Here is a 22,234-nt window from a genome sequence, read left to right as displayed (position 1 = left end):
CCTGAGCACAAGACGTTACAGATTATTGCACACAGCCCTTCAAGACACAGAGTCAGGACCAGGTTCACAAAACATAATCACAAGTTCTCCACTGTTTTTATAACCTTAACTGTAGGAAAACAGTTTCTGAAAAAAGAAATGCATTTTGATTTTACTTTGTAATATTCATTCTAAAAACAAAATGTTTAAGTCGTAAAGCAAAGATTTATCCTTTAGATATTCTTTAAAGGATAACCTCTCAGATCAACTCCTCATGTAAAACAAAAGTAAACATTACAAAGTTTTGCCAGGTCTGCAGAACGCTCCGAGGAGTCAGTTATGAAGGAGAAGGCTGGAGTTATTCTCTGTCTCTCAAGCTGTCAACAAATCTCATGAAAAGACCTGAGGCAGTGTCCAGAGTCACTCCCTCATTCTCTCATTCACCGCTCCCAACACATCACACTGAGCAGTGAGCTGAGAATATCTGGAATATTTTGTAGTGTTGAACTTTACGTTACATGTTTCATTCCACTGTGAGATTTTGTTGATGGACCGACATACTGTTGGCTCTGTCCTTGTATATATGGTACCAGCGGTAGGCGTCACTGGTTTAACAAGCTTAACGTGCAGACTCACCGGAGCTTCGTCGCCATGGCAATAGAAATAAACATTCAGTTAACATTTGGTTAGGGTTAGCAAAAGACGGTGGATTTAACTGGCGTGGAGACACTGACAAACAATGGTCTGGGTTCAAACCGGGACTGAACAACGGTCTCCTCTGTGTTTTGTTGACACATCCACCCACGACCTTCCCTAACGCTGTTAACTGACACTCAAAACGTAACTGTGGATCGTAATAAGGTGCTGCACAGACGAACTATGTGCGCGTTTTTTACAGGTCAGTATCTTCTGAATACACACACGGTAAGTTTTAGGTGACTCAGTTAATTTTGAATCATGGGATTTGTTGACAAGAAGAAAAACATAGAATATAACCAGTACTAAAAAAAAAAAAAAACTTCAATTCCGAAGAAGTTGGCAACACATCTCAAAATGTTTTGAGGAATCACAGTCATGAAATTTGGCTTCCATTTGGCCACTGAGGTGTTAATTCACTTTTTTTTCTCTTAAACTCTAGCAAATCATTAAAAGTCCTGTCTGTGAAAAAAACATACACACTGACTTTAACACTGATAATTCTTTGGGCAAACCTGGACATGCTTGTTCTGTGCTAATCATGAGTTAGCATGCTAGGTTTATACTGTAACAATAAGTCTGGTTTATGCTAACAGTTGATCGGACACTAACATCTACGTACATACACAAGCATAGCAAGATGTTGGTGAAAAGCAGAAGTAATCTACACAAGGCAAAATAATGGATAAAATATATAAAAACTAATATGATTATAAAATATACTTTTACATCATACAGTGATTGTTATTCTAGATTGTCCACAAACCAAAGTTATACAATGTCTTTGGCTACACACTACCAACAACTTAGTATCAAACTTTATCCTCTCTTTCTTTCACCACACACACACACACACACACACACACACACACACACCCCTATGGTTTAGAAAAAGAAATATACAACAAATATATTCATTTTATGAGTCCAGCTTTGTGATCCTGTCTTCAGGATTTCACCTCCTTTTCACCTCAGAACCCTGACAGAATATGAAAATAAATCGACATTTCTTATATTTAACAAAATTGCATTGAACAGTTTCATTATATGACACATTATTACATCATAACATCTAACCCCTGATTAACATTTCTCAAATTCATCCACCAGTTTCTCTCAGTGGTGTCTGTAATCATACTGGCTTGTAACAGCCAGTATCAGCATTTGTCACAAGTGTAATCCCACTAACAGTAATAGATTTTAAATCTGATTTGATATTCGGGGGAAATAAATTCCTCACTGAAAATCTGTTCAGGCTGGATAAAGGTCTCATTTAGTTGTTTAAATACTAAAAAGTGCCTTTGTTTGGTTCAATTTGCTGCCAATAGCTCATTCTGTAACTAAGCACTCAGCATAGTGATATGCACCGAGTATTGTTCATGGTCTGTGTACAGTCTGTGTTGCAACTCCAGATGGAAATATTTTTACAGATGTCAGGAGCTTAAACACATTGAAGGAATAGTTTGACATTTTGCAAAACATGTTACTTGTTTCCGTGCTGAGAGGTAGATGAGAATATCTCACAAACCAGATTCTCTAAACCTCATTAATTAATGCAACAAAATGTAACTTTTGCTGAGCAACAACTGGAACTCCAACTGCCAGTCACTGAACTGATACGTGACCGAACAGTGTATGTTACCCATGATCCCTGACTTCTGGAGCAGGAAGTGCTGTGGCTGTAACAAACACACCACACTGTGTCTCTAATCTTTCCGTCACATTCCTGGTTATCAGAGATGAACGCTGCTTTTTAATGACTTCTCAGTCTTTTTAACTGATCTACAGTTCAGCATCACTCTGAACTCTCTGGGTCTGATTCCAGCAGTTTTAGCTGCTGACTCTCACTCAGGTAGAGGGAGATCGTACTTGAACCCCTGTTTCTGGTCTTCGGGTTAAGCTAAGCTAACTGCCTTTTGGCTGTAGTTTCATATTTAAAACACAAGAGGGCTATCAATCCTCTTATCTAATTCTCAGCAAGAAAGTGAATAAGGTATTTTCAAATTGTCAAACTATTCCTTTCAGATAATGTATAGATTTCTGATTCATGGCATATAGCGCAACAGGCCAGCTTTCATTAGATAAACAGATGTGCGGCATAAATCATCCTCAGACACCTAACATCAGTAAATGCAGCAGTAGACTGAGAACCAAACAGAAATCCTCTGAAATAGAAACCCAGTTGTACACAGTGCTGCATGGAGTCTTGTGAGCCCTCTTTATAGTCTGATTTATTTACACTCCAAGTCTGTGTGAGTATGTGGAGATTAAAATGGTAAACCACCCAGGAGAGACCAGTGAAAGTGGCGACTAAAAAAGAACGATGTGGTGAAACGGTGACTTAGAGGGTTTAGAGGCTGTTTGATCATAAAGGTGCAGAAATCCCCAAACAAGCTTATAGCGAGTAGAGCCTCCCAGCAGTTTTATCATTTTAGAGACTCGACCTTGACATTTTATGGCACAGAGACTGAAACAAAGGCAGTAAACCAGAAATGGAGATGAAGACACTTTTCCACAAGGCAACACAACCAATGGTGTGATATTTCATACCAGTCACAGGCGGTCTGGTCTGTGAAGGATCCAACCAGTCCATCCACTGAGTCTGTTAACACTGCAGAGTATAAAGCCCATGCAGCTCCTCCGTGTCCTTTTTTACTTGTACAAACTTGCGGAAACTCATTTCTAGAGCAAGCGTTGGATTAGAGATTCCTGTCAGATAGTAGTGTTAGTTTAAACTCAGTTCAGATTGAATCAGTTTCTCCAAGATTGTCATACTTGTGATTTCTGGGGATTGATTGTTGGTTTCCTCCTGAGCCCCAGTATTATCTTTGGCCACATTTTTCAGTTCTCCCGTCCCTCTTTTATTTTACTTGAAGAGACATTTCCAGGCTCAGACGTGTCAGAAAATAAGTTAGAACATCCTGTCAGACAGTAAATAACACAACTGAGATCCAGATTCACTAAGATTGCAGTGGGTGTCCAAATTAATTGTAGTTTTGCAATGTAAGTTCCTTGAAAGCTCAAATTTTCATCATCTAATTATGTCTGTGAGGGTCCATCCAGCACAAACTTTGTGACCACATTGACAGTGTATAGTGCATTGTGAAAGGGACACTAGTATTGCAAAATCCACTGAGAATCAACACCAGTTTTGCAGCTTTATCCTCCTCTAGTTTCAGTTGCATATATGCTCTGTGGTTGAGTCCCTCAGGCTCCCACCAACTCGTCCATGTCAAGTTTTCAGTGACATTTTTAGAAAACAAGCTCTTCTCAGTTCAGACAGTGTTGTCACTAGTAAGTAAGCTAAATAGAGTGGGAACTTATGTTGCATTCATGCCATTGAAATAGTAGGGAGAACAGGAAAAACACCATTTTTTTCTGACTTGGGAGTGTTCGTGCATTATGCCAGGTGGTTAGCTCTAATGTTAAATTAGCTGCTTTTGTTATGTTGTGTGTTTGTAGCAGTTAGTAGGTGAAACAAGACACAAACAGCGCATAGCTCCTGTAAAATGGGCTGAATCGATTGTACGTATATTGGATTTATTTAGATGTAATTTCTTGGAATTGCAAGTCAGAAATTGACATGAGTGGTTTTTCCCACTGGGATGCTAAAAATTAAGATATACAATTAAATCAACTCTTTTTTTATCACTTAGTATGTTTGGTTCATAATGTGGCCATGGGGCTTGGACGACTGAAAGTAAATAAGATGATGTCTAGAGTCTATATGGGACTATGAGATTAACTGCTGTACCAATAAAATCACCTTGTCGAGCCTGGGAAACTTGAGAACCCCCTCCATGTTGTCTAAATGTTTGTTTTCATTGTGGCAGCGACCATTTTGCATTGTTAAACCCATATGTTTCTCTTCATGCTTTTCTTTGAAAGATCCCTGATTTACGAAAATATTCACAGAGCATCATATTGCTCAATGGTGCAAATTAGGTCCATCACTGATATACATAGTTTTGCTTACAAATGGATCCAAAATGTAAATTATACTGTGTAAATGATTCATTACCATGGGTCAGCAGTTGTTTAGTGATTTTAGTAGACATTTACACTTTTCACCACACAAACCTTTAATGAATCTGGGCCTGAGTGACAGATTGGAGGTTTCAGTCAATCAACAGTAACTGATGGTGGGATTGTGTGTGAGAGGTTTTCAGACAGTAGTGACCGATAGCAGAGGACTGGGACAGAGCTGACTGTCACTCTCCACTCGTGTCCCATGGGTTAACAGCTCCTCCACTGTTGTCCAATCATCGAGCAGCTTGCTGTTCCTCAGTCGGTTCTGCTTCATGTGGCTCAGCTCCAGCACCGTCTGAGATGACAGCGATCCCTGGATTCCCCCGGACTGCTCCTCCCCTCCTCCCCTCCTCTCTCTGTGTTGCCGTGATAGTGCCAGGTGACGTCTCCTTTCTGTCCGGCTCCAGTATCGTCCTGCCAATCGGCCGTCGTCCCCTTCCTCCTCCCCTTCTCTCTCCCCCTCTCCTCGCACCTCCTCATCTGTTGTGACCTCACTGCGCTCCCTGGCCAATCGGTAAGCTCGGGCTCTGAGCAGCTGATTCCTGACTGACTTCTGATTGGACAGTCTGGAGCGGGGTGAAGGTGGAGAGCGAGGGCTCCGTTGTGGGGCACCCAGTGTGCTGTAAAAGGGAACAGAGGACCCTTTAGGGTTGCCAGTGCGATTCCCAAGAGTCTGAAAGCCACGCCAGTCTGAAACTCCACTGGAGCCAGATCCAGGACTCTTTGAGAGGGAGTCGTCCTCCCTGCTCCGACTGGTGCCTTGGCTGTTTCTCAGCATGTTCTGTTGATTGGTCAGACTGGTTCTGTCTATGCTGAGGTGACTGGTGGGTTGACAGTTACTGGGATAACTGGCCCTGCTCCTCGGCCCCAGCACATTGCTGGTTGCACCATGCTGGCTGTTCTGGAGTTTGTTGCTCAGAGTGTTTGGATCTGTCATGTTGGGGTGACTGGCCCTGCGGCGACGCTGCCCTTCACTCAAATCTGTTATTGTTCGACTCCGCCCTGGAGCGTCTATCGTCCCTGCTCCTCCCTGCTGCTGCTCCAACCAAAGTGCCCTCCGCTGGCAGGGCTCAGTACGACAACCTGCAAACAGAAAGAAGAAATCAGGTGCACAGTGTTACATTACGTCTGTAAATCAAGCCACTCATATCCAGTCCAATTTTCAGGACTAATATCTATTTTAAAATTGACTATGACATCAGATGCTGGAAATGATTTGGAGAGCTTTATTTACCAATGGAGGGGGAGGGCGGTGAGCGGTGGCGAGGTAATGTGGGACTCCTCTCAGCTCTGTGGAAGTGAACTGTTGTGGTCGTGCTGTTACCAACAGTGCAACGGGATGCCTGCGGTGCTCCCGGGTGAGTCATAGGAGTTGTCTCGGGGATGGACTCCAAATCCCAGCGTCCTCTCTGCTCTCGAGGGGAGTGGCCTGAGCGGAGATGATGAGCTTGCCGATGGCCGTGGCTTCCGTGAATCTTGTGCAGCCGTCGGTGCTCCCCAGTGCTGACACTGTGGAAGCCTGAGTCGCTGGGTTCAGAGGAGATCAGGGACTCTGAGGAAGAGGAGGAGCCTTGGGAGGAAGGGGTGTGGCCTGGCAACGATGACATGGCGTCTGTCTCGGCTTCGGAGAGTGGCACCCGGTGGTGTGGGCTGTCGGGGCCGCAGCCTAGCCCACTGTCAAGCTCACTGAGGGGAAGGTATCCCAGAGGACGATCAGACCGCCAAGGAGGACGATAGTCAGACTAAAGAGAAATTAGAAAGAATTTGAGTTGGATTTATTTAAAAGGAGCACTAAGGACTGAGGGGCCAAAACAGGGCTCGGAAGAGTTGCTGAGAAATAAAAAAGTTGTAATGCAAATCAGTGAAATTGGCTACCTGTCTGTGAAAATTCTTGGGCTCCATCTCCTCTGTGTTGTAGCACCCGATCAGACAGCTTTCTGAGTTAGGCTGGTAGGGCAACATTTCTGCACCCTGATAGACACAGAAGATCAGAATAGAAATTAGTGTAAATTGATTACTTTTGTAGCATATACTGATCCATAAACATCAGAAGTATAGAATCCAAAACAACACCATTAATCACCTGGTAGTCCAGTCTGTCCAGGTGATCTAAGCTGTAAGAAACACTGGGCAGGTAGTTGTTACCCAGGTGATGGTCATTTGCTGATCTGGGCAGGTAGCCATTGGGAGGATAGACATCAGGTGACATCATCATCCGATTGCCGGGGTATAGGTCAGGTGACACAGTCATGTGACCATAGTAGGGCCTGTGTAGAGGAAGCAGTCAGGTTATGTTGTGTTTTACTAGGAGGTGATGTCAAGGGGAATTTATATGGCAGAAAGTGCTTCAGGACCTGTCAGCCTTCACATCACGTAGGTCTGTTTATTTGTGCCTGAATGGGAATGGGAAAGGTATGATCTATGATATGTAAATGTGTCTATGAATATTTATAGTCACCATCTACATGCATTACAATACCATGTTTTGCACTGACAGCAGTCTCAGCAGAACAACCTTCCCCTCTTGAATATTTATGAGACTCAATGCAACATCATGCTGACCTAGCAAGCTAAACTTGCCCCCTAACCTTAAAGTAAAAATCCTGCCCCTCTGTTTGAGTCATCAGTAGACATTACCTTTTGCTTCAGTCCAGCCCATTCTCAAAATTTATGCCCATCCCAAAATTCCTACCTTTCTCCCAAACATCTTCTCTGTTTTTACACTTTATTGCAATTCTTTCCCCATTCCAAAACTTTTACAAACTAGAATGACATTTCAAAAATTATACCCTTGTCCCAACTTTTTCCACAACTTCTAAACACTTAACCCTGTTACAATCCTTTACTCTATTCCCAAACTTTGAGTTTCACTACAAAGTCATATAGGTTGGGGCAATTTCATGGCCTTTACCCAGTCCACGCCTTTGACCCCTGTCCCAAATGTTTATTTAATTCCTGATCATTTACCATAGGAATCTTTTTTCAGAGTCCAAAAATTTTACCTCATCACCAAACTTCTACCACTGCCACACCATTTTTTACCCCTCATCACATTTTTACCTCACTCCTAACTGTTTACCCCAATGAATAGTCCCAGTCTTTTACAAAACCTCCACCTCCACAATGCCTCCCCCAACCAATTACAACCCTTAAAAACTCCTATCCAATCCATAAATGTTTTACGTCCCAACAATTATCAACCATTTCATCATTTTAATGTAATCACCAGGCCAAAAGACCACACAAATAAGAACATTGCTAAAAATTCTAAATCAGTTTCTTCTCCTTTACCCAGGAACAACCCCAGTCACAGCATCCTGTCCTTGTCCCAAGCTAATCCAGACCCCTGAATCCAGATCCTTACCCCAGGCCTTGCCCCCATCATGCAGCCTTCCAACAGTACGTACCCTGCACTGTAGCCGTCTCCCTGGCCTTCCTCTCCCTCCATCAGTCCCATGGCTCTCAAGGCCTCCCAGTGTCTTTCTGTTCGGACCACTGCATTCAATGGCGCAATGGGACCGTCGCCTCCTGTGACCACGCCCCCTTCTCCCATCTACCTGCATAGTGATTGGTTGGCCATACTCATCCACAAAGTGCAGCTCCTCTCGGTGTCGGTGATGAGAAGGTTCATGAGTCTTAGCCTGATGAGAGGGAACAATGCATATCAAAGTCTGGAATAAAATGGCGGTAAAAGGAATGCTTTGCCTCGTGTAGTAGGTGTATTTTTATGTCCACTCACATATTTAGAGTTTAAGATGGACGACTGGAAGCAGGTTGCTTTAAAGATCAGAAAGACTTTGTATTATCCAGCTTCTACTGTGTAACATTCAAGTGTTACCTGTGGTATTGATGAAGGATGGAGGCAGCACAAATGCACTCCAATACAAGGTCAGTCAGTTCTTTTGATCTAACTTTTTGGCATGCCTAGCTACAATTGTGTTGCGTAACGTGGCATATGATTCATGCAATCTTTATATAAAAAGATAAAAGATTGAGCCATTTAGCTGAAGTTTGAGAGCAGGAGTGAAGAGTGTGCAGGTTTCTGTTGGAGATAAACAGCAGCTGATTTCAGTGACTGTTTCCTCTCATTCTAGTTGAGGGTGTGTTAATTAGTGGAAACAGCTGCTGTAGTGTTCTGGGCAGAGCCCTGACCCTCTATGACATGTAGTGTGAGATCATTTACTAACATATAAAGCTAAGATGGATGGGACCAACCAAATGAAAACTATGTAGAAAACAGTAAAACAGTAAACAGCTAACAGTAACAACAAGACAAAAAATCAGTGGCTACTGTAGTATTCCTGTGAAGCTGTGATGCTCATTGCACACCAAAAACAAAAACATCAGATGGATGATGATGCCAAATGAAAGGCCATGCCGTTACATCCTCTGTTCAGTGGCCATTTTAGGATATCTCAGGCGACTTTTTAGACTTGGATTAACTTGTGTACGTAACCAGCCACCGTGAACAGCTACTGCAATGTAATCGTCTAACCAGAAGCATCACTATATATCACTACCAGACTCCACTGAGAAAAACTGAGTATTCTACCAAGCAGAACACAGGAGCTGCTGGAATACCACTGCCTCCATCTGTTAGTCTGTGACTTTCAGTGGTGGAAGGAATAATCAGATCCTTTACAGAAGTAAAAGAACCACACAAGACAAACAACCTAACTGATTGAAGCAGCAGTATTCCAGTAGCTCCTGTGTTCTGCTCTGTGAAATAAACACCAGACTTATCCTTTAAGTAAGTGCTAATACACACAGATAAAGCAGAATCTATTCTTCAGAATTTAACATTATTCTTATTCTACATCAGTTACAGTGTTAAGTGTCTTTTTTCCCAATAACTATTTGGCTCTTTGTGGATTATCTCAGAGAAAAAACACAGTGCCTGAAATACAAAGTGTAAGTGTGTCATCATTCTGTCAAGTCAGGACATAGAAGGACAGCTCCAGCCCTAAAGGACATTCTGTCATTAATGTCTGTTGAGTCCAAGTGATGACAAAACTATAATGGTGGTGGTTTGTGTGATAACATCACATGTGAAAGTTGAGACGCAGGAAAGTTAAAGAGAGACTCAGTCTTAACAAGAGCACGATGTAGGTCAGGATTCAGCAGCCCTCTGTAACCTCTGGGCCAGCACTGGAGTCTTTACACTCACAGTGCACAGCCTGAGGCGCACACACAGACACACAAAACACACACAGACATTAACACAAAACACACACAGACACACAAAACACACACAGACATTAACACAAAACACAGAAATAAAAGCACACATACATACAGAAAGATGTGCACATATACACGCTCATACATGTGGGAACCTCCTTCACACAAAGTCATATGTGCAGAAACATGCACACAAATACATACACGGCAACATACAACACACACACACACACACACACACACACAGAAGTCAGAGTGAGAGTGATGTGCTGTACCCTGGAGAAGTGTGTTGCGCTCCACTGCACTTTGACAGTAACACAGACTGATCTCTCTCTCTCTCTCTCTCTCTCTCTCTCTCTCTCTCTCTCTCTCTCAGTGTTTTATGAGGCTTTGACTCAGTTTTCACCGAATCTCAAAGTGCAAAACTCTGCAAAACGCGACACTCCTCGTTCTCAGCACAAAATCGCGGTTAGCATGCAAAATGAAATAAAAGTGTCAAATTCTGCAAAGCCCTATAAAACGGTATGAGTGCTGGATTCGATGCTGTGAATTTCAGTCACTTGTTAAAAAAAAGTTGACTGTACTCTCCATCAAATCAAACAAAAGACTTTCAGCCTAAACTATGCACTAAGTATTTTAAAATAACAGGAGTCATTAAACACCAAGTTTTCTAGTCTTCCTGAAACATCTGTGAACAGTTGTATTTGCTTAAAGTTAGAGACAGATTCTAGTTTCCAGATTCCATCTGTGAGAACTGGTGATTTGTTGTCTGATAAATCTTTAAATGCACAGATTTATTGTACGTTGAGTGGTCATGTGAGACAGCATCATGTTTACGTTCCAGTGACAAGGAGGAAGTCAGGTGATGTAGAGTGACAGGTAAACCTTGGACTTTAAGAGAGCGATGTTCATTCAACGCTTCAAACGAATAATCAGCGTCATTTCTTTTTACCATAGTTCGATCCCAGACGAGCTCCCAGTTTGGTTTGTGTGGTTTGTTTGCTGAACTTTTGTGTTATTGTAGGGAAACACAATAATATTTCCTTTGTTTATTCTGTGGTATTTGGGGCTTCCAGCGTGGGTCTGCTGGACATGCTGCCTCTCAGCTGTGGTTTATTTTTGCGTCACTGTTTTGACTATGTATCCTGTGTAGTGTTGGTTTCGTCTCAGTTGTTTTGAAATGTTTTATATTAATAAATCTCATGCACTTGGCTGTTCTCAAGGTGTTTTCTATGGTGGATTTGGGTCAGTGGTGGAGTGTCGTGTGCCCTGTAGGGGGTGTAACACCATGACCACAATCCTTCTGTAGCTTTAACCACGTTTATTGCTCTTACCAGAAATATCTCTAACACCTCTAATCTTAAAGGTATAATATGCTGGATTTTCCTAAAAAACTCATACATGTGTCGACTCAGAGAGAAATAATCCCTCTCAGACTTTAACCCAAACTTAAACCAAACCTAAACCTGAGCAAACCTTCACCAGCATAAAAAGGTTCGTTATTTATTTTTCAGCACTGATTTTTACTGTTTATCTGTAGCATATCTCCTGCCACTGTAAGGCTGCTGTGTACTGTACGGTTGTTTAGGTTGGAGGACTTGTTTAGTACAGGGCTGATTCAGGGCTGACTCTCTTCTTACTTTCCACCTCTGTACACACTGCAGCGTAGGCACTGAGTGTTAGCTTTGGACCTAAATCTTTAGGTGCGTAGTCATAAAATATTAATATGAGATGTATGGATTCTACAAGCCCATCAGAATGTGTTGAGATGTACAGTACTGCAATTTCATAACATTAACAAAAACATGCACGTGAACAAATCCATATCATTTCTATGGTATCACAATACGTTTAGAGTTTTACTCTATATTTGACATGCTGTGTATATCTGCAGAAAAAAACTAAGTTTGCAGAAAAAGGCTGAAAAATATCAGGACATATATGCTCATTAAACAATAGCACGACCCTGACTGTAACAGAATTCATGTCCCTGAATCTTACGGTGATTGTTGAAGCTGACAGATTCAGAAATGTTCAGGAGGAAAATAGATTGTGCGTGAGCTGTGTGATTTGGGTGAAGTGGAGAGTGAGTCACACTTTCTTTTGTATGGTCCACAGACCGAGAGTGTCAGTTTCTCATGAAATGATTTGACAAAACCCTGAAATATTCTGGTGCACAGATGATTTAAGATTTGCAGCGGCCGCTTTATTTTGATGTTTCTAGTTTCCTGTTGTTGAATGAAGGAAGTTTGACTGTTTAATTAGTCTTATTCTGATTTGTGTGGATTATAATTATTATACTGTCTGCGTTTTGTCAGTGATAGATGCCTTTGGTTTGAAGGTTTTCTTTAGTTTCAGAGTATTGTCTAAGAATGTGCTGCATTCAGGGTCTTGTTTATAATAATTAGTGGTGTCTTCTAAACTCATGCAGGATGCATACATGAGACAGTGATTTTAAAAAAGTGAATATACACAGAAATGATTAATCACAACACAAGAATACGCTGCCACCGTTTTAGTCAATGCAGTTTCATGAGCATATAAAGAACACTGTACACCCACAGACCATCCCTGCCAGCCCTGTATGCACCACCATCCATTTATGTCAAGCTGTCAATCTCTATCCAATCAAATAACACCACGTCCTGCTCGGCTGCCTTACATTCAGCCGTCCTCATATCAGAAACAAGCAGCCAAGTGTGGTTTTCCACTCTCTCCTCCCCGGCAATACTGTCAGCACAGACAGATCAAACATTTACATTCAGCTTTAGCAGCCGTGACAGAAGATCCCCGCTGATCCTCCCTGAGACAAAACTTCAGCCCTCACCTGCTTCAGAAGCAGGGAGTTAATCACAGGGCAGGTTTTATCTCAGGCTGATGGAGATTCAGTTTAAACTCTGGCATGCAAATGATCATTTAATTATGTGATTGTGCAGTAATGAGCCTCATAAATCTCAGGCTTCATCAGTGGCGACGTGGTGGGTGGGTACACTGTGTTTCCTGTAGTTTCACAATTCATAATTAATAGGAAATAGTGCATTCATTTAATCTCATACCTGTGTGCTGAGTACAGAAGTATACTCAGGGCATAGTTAGCTTAGCTTAGCATAAAGACTTGAAGCAGGGGAAAACAGCTAGCCAGGCTCTGTCCAGTGTTCAAAAATGCACCAACACCTCTAAAGATCAGAGGTCTTCCATCACTCCCGCAGAGAAAGCAAATAAACATATTTCCCATGACTGTTCCTTTAAACACGACAAATTCATTTTAAATTAAGCTTCTGACCACAGAACCATGGGATTGCGTCACTTACAGCTTCTCAGTTTGTTGTTTGATGATTTGAATCATTGTTCTCAGATGTTTAGTTTTGATCAGACCTGTAAGTCTGACTAATGGGTCGGATATAATCCAAAACACATGTAAAGTAGACTGTGGATGCACATGTGGTTCCGTTATTACTGCTTTGAGTGTATGTAAAGTCTGGGCCTCGTTAAAATGGACCGAGGATGAATGATCTGATTTGGTGTTTTGCTTCATTTACAAATTGATTAAAAAATATTTTGTGATGCAGCACATAATTAAATGAATATTTTCCCAGGTTTTTGGGTGTAAATGACTGACAGGGACGACATGTTTTCCAAATCGATGCAGTATTGATCAAGAACAGTGAACAACTGCTGTAATATAATCCAATGGACATTTGTCCACGTCGGAGTACGTCCACTAAAGTTCTTGTTTTTGCCACTGACAGAGTCAGATTGTTATTTATTAGATTAAAGATAATGTTAATCATTTACACCCAGACCCAGGTGAGCAGTTACTCTTTAACCAGCTAAAACAGTCCGGCTGCAACTAAAGAAAGTTCTGCGGATTAAACCAGGTGTAAAAAGTGAATCAGTGAGGACTTGGTTCTGTTTCTCTGATGAGCCTCTGTTGTGTGTTGTGTTCTATGTGGACTGATATGTGTAGTGACTGTTTGTGTATTTCATGTCTTGTGCTGTGTGTTTATGTGACGCCTGTCCTCATCCATCTCGTTCACCTCAGCAGCCTTCAGATCCAGTTATGACCTCCCTCCTCTCTCTGTCTCTCCCTGTCTGTACTGTACTGTGTTGGACTGTCAGAGGTCCACTGCTCTCCTCGACTCATGAAGTCATCTGATAAGGTGTTTGTTTACGTGCTCCTCAGCATCGATGCACCGAGGATGAAACCTCCTCTGACATGCGTAGCTGCATAATCGTGTGTTCCGGCGTTCAGAGACGAACATGTGCCAGAGAACATTTGTCCTGCTGTCGTCGTTGCAGATTGTTCAGCTCTGCATGTCTAAAAAGCCCGTTCAACCGCAGCCCGTCGAGCCTTTTGATCATCGAGGCGTTCAGCCAGTAGACATGGTGCTAAATGAAAACATGGCTAAGCTACGAGCTCGTCACTGAAACGCCAGACATCCACAAACAGCAATTATTGAGATGTGGCTTCGCGCTACAACAAGCAGAGAGAAATAAGGAGGAGTGCTCAGTAACCAAGACAAACAGGCAACAAACAAACACTTTCCAAGAAAAACTCCCAGTGACAGACTAATTTGTGGAAGCGAAGCTGGAGCACTCTGCATAATGTGTTCGTGGTGTTCAGGCTTTATTCGAATAGAATAACAGAGCATAAAAACAAGTTTGTTCTTTGCTTTCTTTTTCCAGATTATTCACCAGTGGAAGTCGTATTTGGCAGTTTCTGAAAAAACTGAAAAATATAGAATCAAATAAGAAGATCAATATTAGAAAAAATATCAGTCAGGTCCACGATGTTTATTAGAACCATATATTGATATTTGAGAGTTAAAGCAAGAGAACAATATGTTGGCTTTTCAAAGACAAACACAGAACTTTTGGCAAAAAACAAAAAAATAAACGAGGTTATTTAAAGATAAAATAATCTGCCTCAGCTCTGTATTAAAGCAGGATGTTTGTCAAAGATGAAACTAACACAAAAAAAAAATTCAGATGAATGGAGTTTAGAGCAGATCAACACCAAACAAGAACATTAACACTGGATGACTCTGCAAAAGCCCAGGACAGATTCACTGTTCGATGCCAGACTTTAACATGTTTTATTCAGTCACTGTCATGGGTCTGTTTGCCACGTTCTCAGCAGACTAACACTGGCTAATTATGACTAAATACAAATTACAGCTGAGGCTCATGGGAGTGTCATTAGTTCTGCGGGTGTTTGATCGTAAACCAAAGTATTCAACGAACTGAAACGATGACCTGATAAAAAGTCAAAAAGAACATGAACCTCTTCCACAGAAAACATTTTGATACAACATCAGTTATTGTTGTATTACATTCAAGTGTGTTTGTAGTTTCCTGCTATAAAAAGTCAAACGTCTCATCCGTCCAATAGTAATTAAGATATTTTCAGTCTGAACTGACAGACTCTCCCTTACAGAGAACCCACATCAACTTCACATGTGAAAATGTTTTAAAGATCACACATGAAACCGGTCGATGGAAACGTCTGTGACTGCGCAAAAAACTTTTTCCGTTCATTCAAGGTGTTTCTTTCTTCTGATGTAGTGAACATTAACTCAGCTGTTTCTGCTTCTGGGGAAGTAGAAGAAGAAGAAGCGGTTTCCTGTGTCTTCCTGGATATTGGTGAAGCTCTCTCTCCATTTTTCTCTCATAGGGCAGAGGTGAGGTCGAGTTTTTTTGGCGGTTGGCAAACAACTTCTTCAACTTCTTCTTCTCTGTTTATTACATCCATGTGTAAGGTCGCCTGTATCGCCTCCCTCTGGCGACGCTGCGCAGCCTCCTTTATTAGCTCCAAACCAGTTGATAGAAACTAATTTGTTGATTTTCTCAGCAACACTTCACTGAAATCGCTCGACATTTATAGAGAAACACAACTACTGACCAACTGCCACTGCAGCGGCTGAAAACAGGATTTCTGAGAAATCATTCAAATGTAAGTGGCCATAACACAAACACAAATCTGCTGCAGGACACAAAGATCACAGAGATTCAGGACAGTCTACTCATCTCCTGGTCTAAAAGGTGCCACATCGTTAGCTCCTTCCTACAGTCGCTCTAATGAATGAACCCGTCAGGTGTCTGAGCCACTTTCTGTTTGTCTTCTAATTCACACAGGTGTTCACGGCATCAGAATAATCTCGGACTCTCCATCACTGCTTCTTTACATTCTGTCTCCTCGTTCTCTCTCTGCACACACACACACACACACACACACACACACACACACACACACACAGATAATAGCCTTTAGCCTTCAGTCATCTGAGCTTCTCCCTCAGCCTTTGTCTGGGTTCACTGGTACTAACTGGGTTAGGGATGTGTGTGTTTGTGTGTGTGATGGGATGTGTGTGTATGAGCAGGTCATCTCTCTCTCTCTCTCTCTCTCTCTCCTGCAGAAGGTCACTCACCTTGGTCCGAGTGAGACGACAGCCCATTCTGACTTTTCCTCTGACGAGTGTGAGTAAGGAGGAGAGAGAGAGAGGGAGAGAGAGAGAGAGGAGAAAAGTGGAGGGACGAAGGATAAAAAAGAGGGGAGGAAAGAAAGATGGAGAGATGAGATGAAAGAAACTGCAGAGGAGATGGAGGAAAAGGGAGAACGGGGGTTTAAAAAGAGTGAGAGAAAGAGAGCGAGAGAATAGAGAGATGAGAGAAAAGAGAGAGAGTTTGTTGAGCCTCGTCCGCCCACCAGCTCACATCTCCAAACTCTGATAACCCACAATCCCTGGCTAATCAGCTGTCCTCCTGCGCTGCTGGGGAAACTACAGCTCCCATGATGCCGCGGTGTAAACAGCAGCAGCAGCAGCGGTAGCAGCAGTCGGTGGGCAGCAGGTCCATCGCATTAAACCTCTCTCTCCTCAGGAATCACAGAGCAACACGGGCGAACGAGCGGCAGGAGCAGCAGCTCTGAGAGGGGCGAGCGAGGCAGAGGTGCCACAGAGAAACTGAGAGAGAGAGAGAGGGAGACGGAGGTGTGAAGACCAGAGCTGTTCTCATCTGACAGTTTCTTCTTCTTCTTCTTCTTTCTTTATCCTGCTGTCACTCTCTCTCTCTCTCTCGTTCTCTGCATCTCTGCTCCCATCGACCAATCACAAAGCCCGGATGCAAGGGGGAGGGGAGGCGGCTGCTCTGATTGGTTGAGAGCAGCGTCAGTTTAAGCATCCATTCAGGGGTTTTCTCTCCTTCACCTCTCTCTCTCTCTCTATCTGTGTGTTTTTGATCTATCCCTCTTTTTCCTCCCGTCTCTCTCTTTTCTTCACACTCTGCCTTTTTCTCTCGTCACCATCTGTCTCAAAATGTCTTCCTCCTCCTGCGCTTTACTCTGCGTTTCTGCCCCGAGCCTCGTCTGATGCTGATATTATGTCTGCGTGTGTGTGTGTGTGTGTCCTCAGTTTTGACATAATGTGCGTTACCGTGTGATTTAGCTTTTTATATTTGATGTGATTCATGATTTTTCTACTAAAATGAGATGTAACGTTCAGTGTAACTCTGTGTTCTCTGACACCTGCTAATTTTACTGTTGTTCCTGTGACGGTCGTGTTTTATTTTAAAGCCTCCACACTGTAAACTTTCATTTCATTCAGTAACTTTATTCAGTCCCAGCAGAGCAGGTAAAAGGAGAACATAGAATAATTTAAACACTAAAAAGTAAAGTGTGTAATAAGGTAAAATGGTGGTTGTGAGGATCCAGAGTTCAATGAACATCTGGTCTTTAATATGAGTTTTCGTCTGTGTTTATTTATTTGTGTGAGAATATCAGTATGGAGGCCATTTCTGCCAATATGATAAAAAAAACGATATACAGAATAAACACCATTACTGAAGCAACGCTATAAAAACCCAATGAACACAATTAAACAGGTCTCCAAACACAGCTGAGCCACACACACCATCTCCAGCAGAAGCATCAATATTAACTCATAAAATGACGTAAACAATAAAATAAAGGTAAAATACATTTACTCCCTGAAACTGCTGATAATTTGTAGATAAATAAGAAAAACTGCTTCTGTGGAGCGGACGTCCTCAGTCCTACAGCGAATTAAAACTTATCTGAGAAATATGACTGTGCAGACTCGACTTCCAGCGTTAGCCTCCATAACAATAGAAAAGGACTTACTGTTGGAGACGCACAGATAAACCTCTCTGAACTCTTCCTCCTCCTTCAGTCACTGTGGGTTTGTTAAATCTACACTAACGTGTTTTAGCTAGCTATACATGTGGTTTGCTCTCAGGTCTTATCACAGACCTGCTACATGGTCCTGATCTCACCAACTTGAAATCTGATTGGTGAAAGGATCTCTATGTGTACAGAGCCTCGAGATAACTTCTGTTGTGAATTGGTGCTATATGAATAAAACTGACTCGACTTGATGCAACAGCATTTATTCTAAATTACAGGGGGAACAGTTTAACACATATACATTCAGTATTAATGGTAAAGCAGAGGAGGTCTTACTGCCCTGACAGCCCAACACTGCTAACACTGCTAACACTGCTAAGATCTACGTCACTGACTGAGAAATCGAGAAAATCCTATAAATATTTACTCTGACTGAAAACAGTCACATCACACCACGGTAACATTCCTCTTTATCGCTCCTTCATATCAATGTAATATGAGGCACTTCCTGCAAACCAGTTCAAACTGTCTAAACAACCAGAAATAATCACTCTTCTGATTTTGGACCTGGATTCAACAGAGACAGCAGGCAGAGTGCAGCCATAATAAGGATCATTTTAAAATACATTAACGTATTTCAAGAGGAAAATCTTTATGTCTGACATAAAGAGGAGATTCACAAATGAAGACTTGAGGTGATCATTGTTGTGGTTGATGGGTTTTAACAGAGGAGGAAGAGGAAGATGGAGAGAGTTATATAAGTCAAATTAATGCAGATTATTGAAGCTCTGCTGAGTCCAGGGAGACCTGAGTACACACACACACACACACACACACTAACACAAGCTAACATATGGCACACACACACACACACACACACACACACACACACACACATAAATATAAACACAAAGTAGGTTAAAGAACTCACTGACTCTGTATCAAGACAAAAACAGTAAATTACACAGTCTCCACTAAACTTAGAGCTGCATCAGTTTATTTTCTTTTTCTTTTGGCCACTCGGAGGCAACAACAACCACAAGCTTTAAACACAGTGCTGACATATTATCTCCATCTCTGGTTCTTCAGGTTGGATCTCCCTCTGACTGAGTGAGAGTCAGCAGCTTAAACTGCTGGAATCAGACCAGAGAGTTCAGAGTGAAGCTGAACTGGAGATCAGTTAAAAACCAGAGTTCATCTCTGAGATCCAGGAAACTGACGGAAACATCACTTCCAGCTTCCTGCTCCAGAAGGAGAAGAGGATCATGGGTAATATACACCACTGGGCCAGGTTTCAGTTCAGTCAGCAGAAAGTTAAAAATGACAGGTTGGGCTTTTATGAGGAGTTAGAGTAAGTGCCAGACTATTTCTTGGCTGGGAGCAGTGACTTCCTGGAGTTTTACGCCGGCTGCCCGGTGACAACAAGACAAAGTCATAAGTTACGCCACCTGTCAATGCTGCAGTCCCACTGGAGACACATTGTGACCTAGTTGAACTTATGGCTGCAAAACCCTGGCACAGAATCAGCGATTCACAATCACGAAATCCCTGTTAGAAAAAGTCCTTTAGCTTCATGTTGGAAAGGTGCTGTTTGCTGCTCTCTGCTCCCACAGATTCCCCTCAAGGACGATGATGAAGAGGCAGGAAAGAAAAAGAGAGAGAGATGGATGCAGGTGAGGAGGGAATGGAAACACAGGTGAGATGAGAGTGTGGATGTAAAGAGGAGATAAAGAAACGCTAACAGAAAAGAACGAGGGATAATGGGTGCAGAGGGATGGGGGCCAGCCAGAGGCCACGTCACAGTTAATCGTCTCTGGCTTCACTGACTGTCTTTCTTCCTCTCTGTCGTCCTCTCTCTAACTTTCTCTTTTCTCTCCTTCCGTCTCTCTCTCTCTTTATTTCCATACCTTCTCCACAGTGTGTCTTTGTCTCTCTCCCTCTCGTTCGGCGCCTCTCTTTCCTCTGACAGTTTGTCTTTCAGTGCAGAAACACTCACACCCTGCCTGGGGGAAGGTTGTTGGTGTTGTGGTCACCAGAGGCCTGGGTGCAGTGGAGCAGTGGTTCACTGTGTGTCCACTGCAGTGGGAGGCTCACTCTCTGGCTGGTGGACCCAGGCAGGGCCACTGCAGGACACAAAATGGCTCCTTGAATTCTAAACTGACTTAAACTTGGAAGGAGTATGTCGGCTATAACCTTTGGCCAAGGAGTTGGTCTTTAGTTTTTGTTCTGCAGATGTTCACTGCACCTGAATACAACAGGTGATTGAGCTTAGCTAGCTATCTTCACCCAGCTACAGTGAAAATAGATGGCTATATCTAGCTATTTTCACTAAATGTGTTAGCTAGCTAACCTAGCTAACCTTAGCACCCGCTAGTAAAAGCAGCTACCTCTGCTATGAAGAATGGGTTTTATTATTCTTGCTACGAGCTCACATCTTCGTTGTTCAGTCCTTTTCTGTGCAGAGTCTTATTACTGACGGATCTGATGGAAATCAATCTGATGTCTGTGTGTTCAGTACAGTGGTTAGCCTAGCTTAGCATAACAACTGGAAGTAGGGGGGATGGCTAGCCTGGTTCTGATCAAACCGGTACGTCTAAATCTCGTTATATTACCTCAGGCAGGAGAGCTGGTTTGAAAGCAGCACTGACACTTTGCTGGTCTACAACCAAGAACTGTTCACTTCAGGGGCTGAGGGCAGGATTATCATGACCAACAAAACCAACTAAGACTTTGTGACTGCCATTAAAAAAATAAAAACAGAGCTAGTGTAGTGTCCAGTCTGTCCTGGATGTTTTGGATGCTAACTGATGCAATGACATGGCTTTGCGTTGAACCAGTGTAGCAACAATGTTTGCATAAAGCTGATCTGTTGTCAGTTTTCTCAGGTTGCACTAATGGATGACTTTCTAGTCTTAACTTTGAATTAACTTTTGAAACTTTGCCTTCACCTCAAGACAAACTTTATGGTTTTCTGGCCACTAGACCCAGAGAGAACCTGAGAACAGCAGTGTTATCTCCTGTTTTTGGTCCAACTGATTTGTTTTCTAGTCTGTAATGAGCTTAACAAACGCCAGAGTGACTGTGGATGCTACAGACAGCTTCCCCTCAAAACCCAAACTGTCTCCTTCCATCAGAAAACACACAACAAACACAACCAGCCAGTGAAACAAAGAGACGGGGAGTGATGGAGAGAGAGACAAGAGAGCGACGCACAAGAGAGAAATACAACCAGACAAGATCGTTTTAATAGAAGAATGGAAATGCTGTTTAGCTGCAGGGAAGAGCTACACACACACACACACACACACACACACACACAGCCTCTCAGTATGCAGTTTTGCAGTGTAGCACCAGAAATAGCCTGAGTGGTAAGAGCAGTTAGCGATGAATATTTCAACTATTCTCTCTGCCTCTCTTTAAATCTGTCCTCGTATCCCTCTCTCCTTCCTTTTCTATTTTCATCTCTCGTTAAACTTTTAATCTTCTGTCTTTAAATCTCAACCTTTTCTCCCTCTGCTGCTGCTGCCCTCCCTCCATCTCCTTTGCTTAGGAAACTGAAACGCTACATTCAAGTTAATGTGAAACCACATTATTCAAATAACCGACACCTACAGCATCAGTAACAGGATGTCAGATGAAGCTCGTAGTTAGGATGTTTGTTGGTGCTTGACATAAAGACACAGAGACAACAGAAACTAAAAATTATAGATTATAATTCAAGTAGTCTGAAGGAAACTAGACTCCTGCAGCTCCTCTTTGATGTTTTCAGGCTTTAGAAAATCTAACTCCTGACAGGAGACTGTCGCCAATCACAGGTCAAGCGTTCTTACTGGCTGTTCAACAAATGTAGATGCATGTGCTCGTCCCTTCAGATGGATCAGTATCAGTGAAGTTGCTGTTCTTCTTCTGGACAGGTTTTTCCTTTCTTAGATTTCTGTAAAAGCTTGTTTTCCTCAGGTGATTGAGAAATTATTCCCTGATCTTGAGAGATAATAACCATGAGAAAACATGATATTACTCATGAACCACAAAATTAACCAAAAAAAGATAATGACCACGGCCACTTAATCTCCACTGAAGTAATTATCTTGTTATCTCAGAAACACTTAGACGAGAATTAACCCGTTACCTTGAGAAACCAACCTTTAAAGAAGATTAAAGGTTCATTCGCTGGAATAACAAGATGATTAACTAAATGTACTGAAGCTG

The 22,234-nt window shown here is 42.3% G+C and overlaps 1 protein-coding gene across 1 annotated transcript; it reads right to left on the bottom strand.

The window, feature by feature from the left end:
• Positions 1–1,522: 1,522 nt before the first annotated feature.
• Positions 1,523–17,577, bottom strand: LOC108876343 (uncharacterized). The gene is made up of 6 exons (XM_018665802.2): positions 16,314–17,577; positions 8,112–8,345; positions 6,788–6,971; positions 6,580–6,675; positions 5,939–6,446; positions 1,523–5,787 (listed from the first exon to the last, which is right to left on the bottom strand). The coding sequence occupies exons 2-6, from the start codon at positions 8,255–8,257 to the stop codon at positions 4,841–4,843; spliced, it is 1,881 nt and encodes a 626-aa protein (XP_018521318.1). The 5' UTR covers positions 8,258–8,345; positions 16,314–17,577; the 3' UTR covers positions 1,523–4,840.
• Positions 17,578–22,234: the final 4,657 nt, after the last annotated feature.

This window comes from Lates calcarifer, linkage group LG6 (genome assembly GCF_001640805.2).
Source record: "Lates calcarifer isolate ASB-BC8 linkage group LG6, TLL_Latcal_v3, whole genome shotgun sequence".
Classification (NCBI taxonomy): Eukaryota; Metazoa; Chordata; class Actinopteri; family Centropomidae; genus Lates; species Lates calcarifer.
Note: the sequence above shows the minus strand (reverse complement) of the source record. Positions and strands in the feature narration are given on the sequence as shown.

Excerpts from the sequence above, each read along its gene's own strand:
- LOC108876343 (XM_018665802.2), bottom strand. The coding sequence starts at position 8,257 with ATGGGAGAAGGGGGCGTGGTCACAGGAGGCGACGGTCCCATTGCGCCA. Across the intron at positions 6,676-6,787 it reads TGGACAGACTGGACTACCAG|GGTGCAGAAATGTTGCCCTA; the intron begins GTGATTAATGGT and ends TGTGTCTATCAG. Across the intron at positions 5,788-5,938 it reads ACCGCCCTCCCCCTCCATTG|GTTGTCGTACTGAGCCCTGC; the intron begins GTAAATAAAGCT and ends TTCTGTTTGCAG.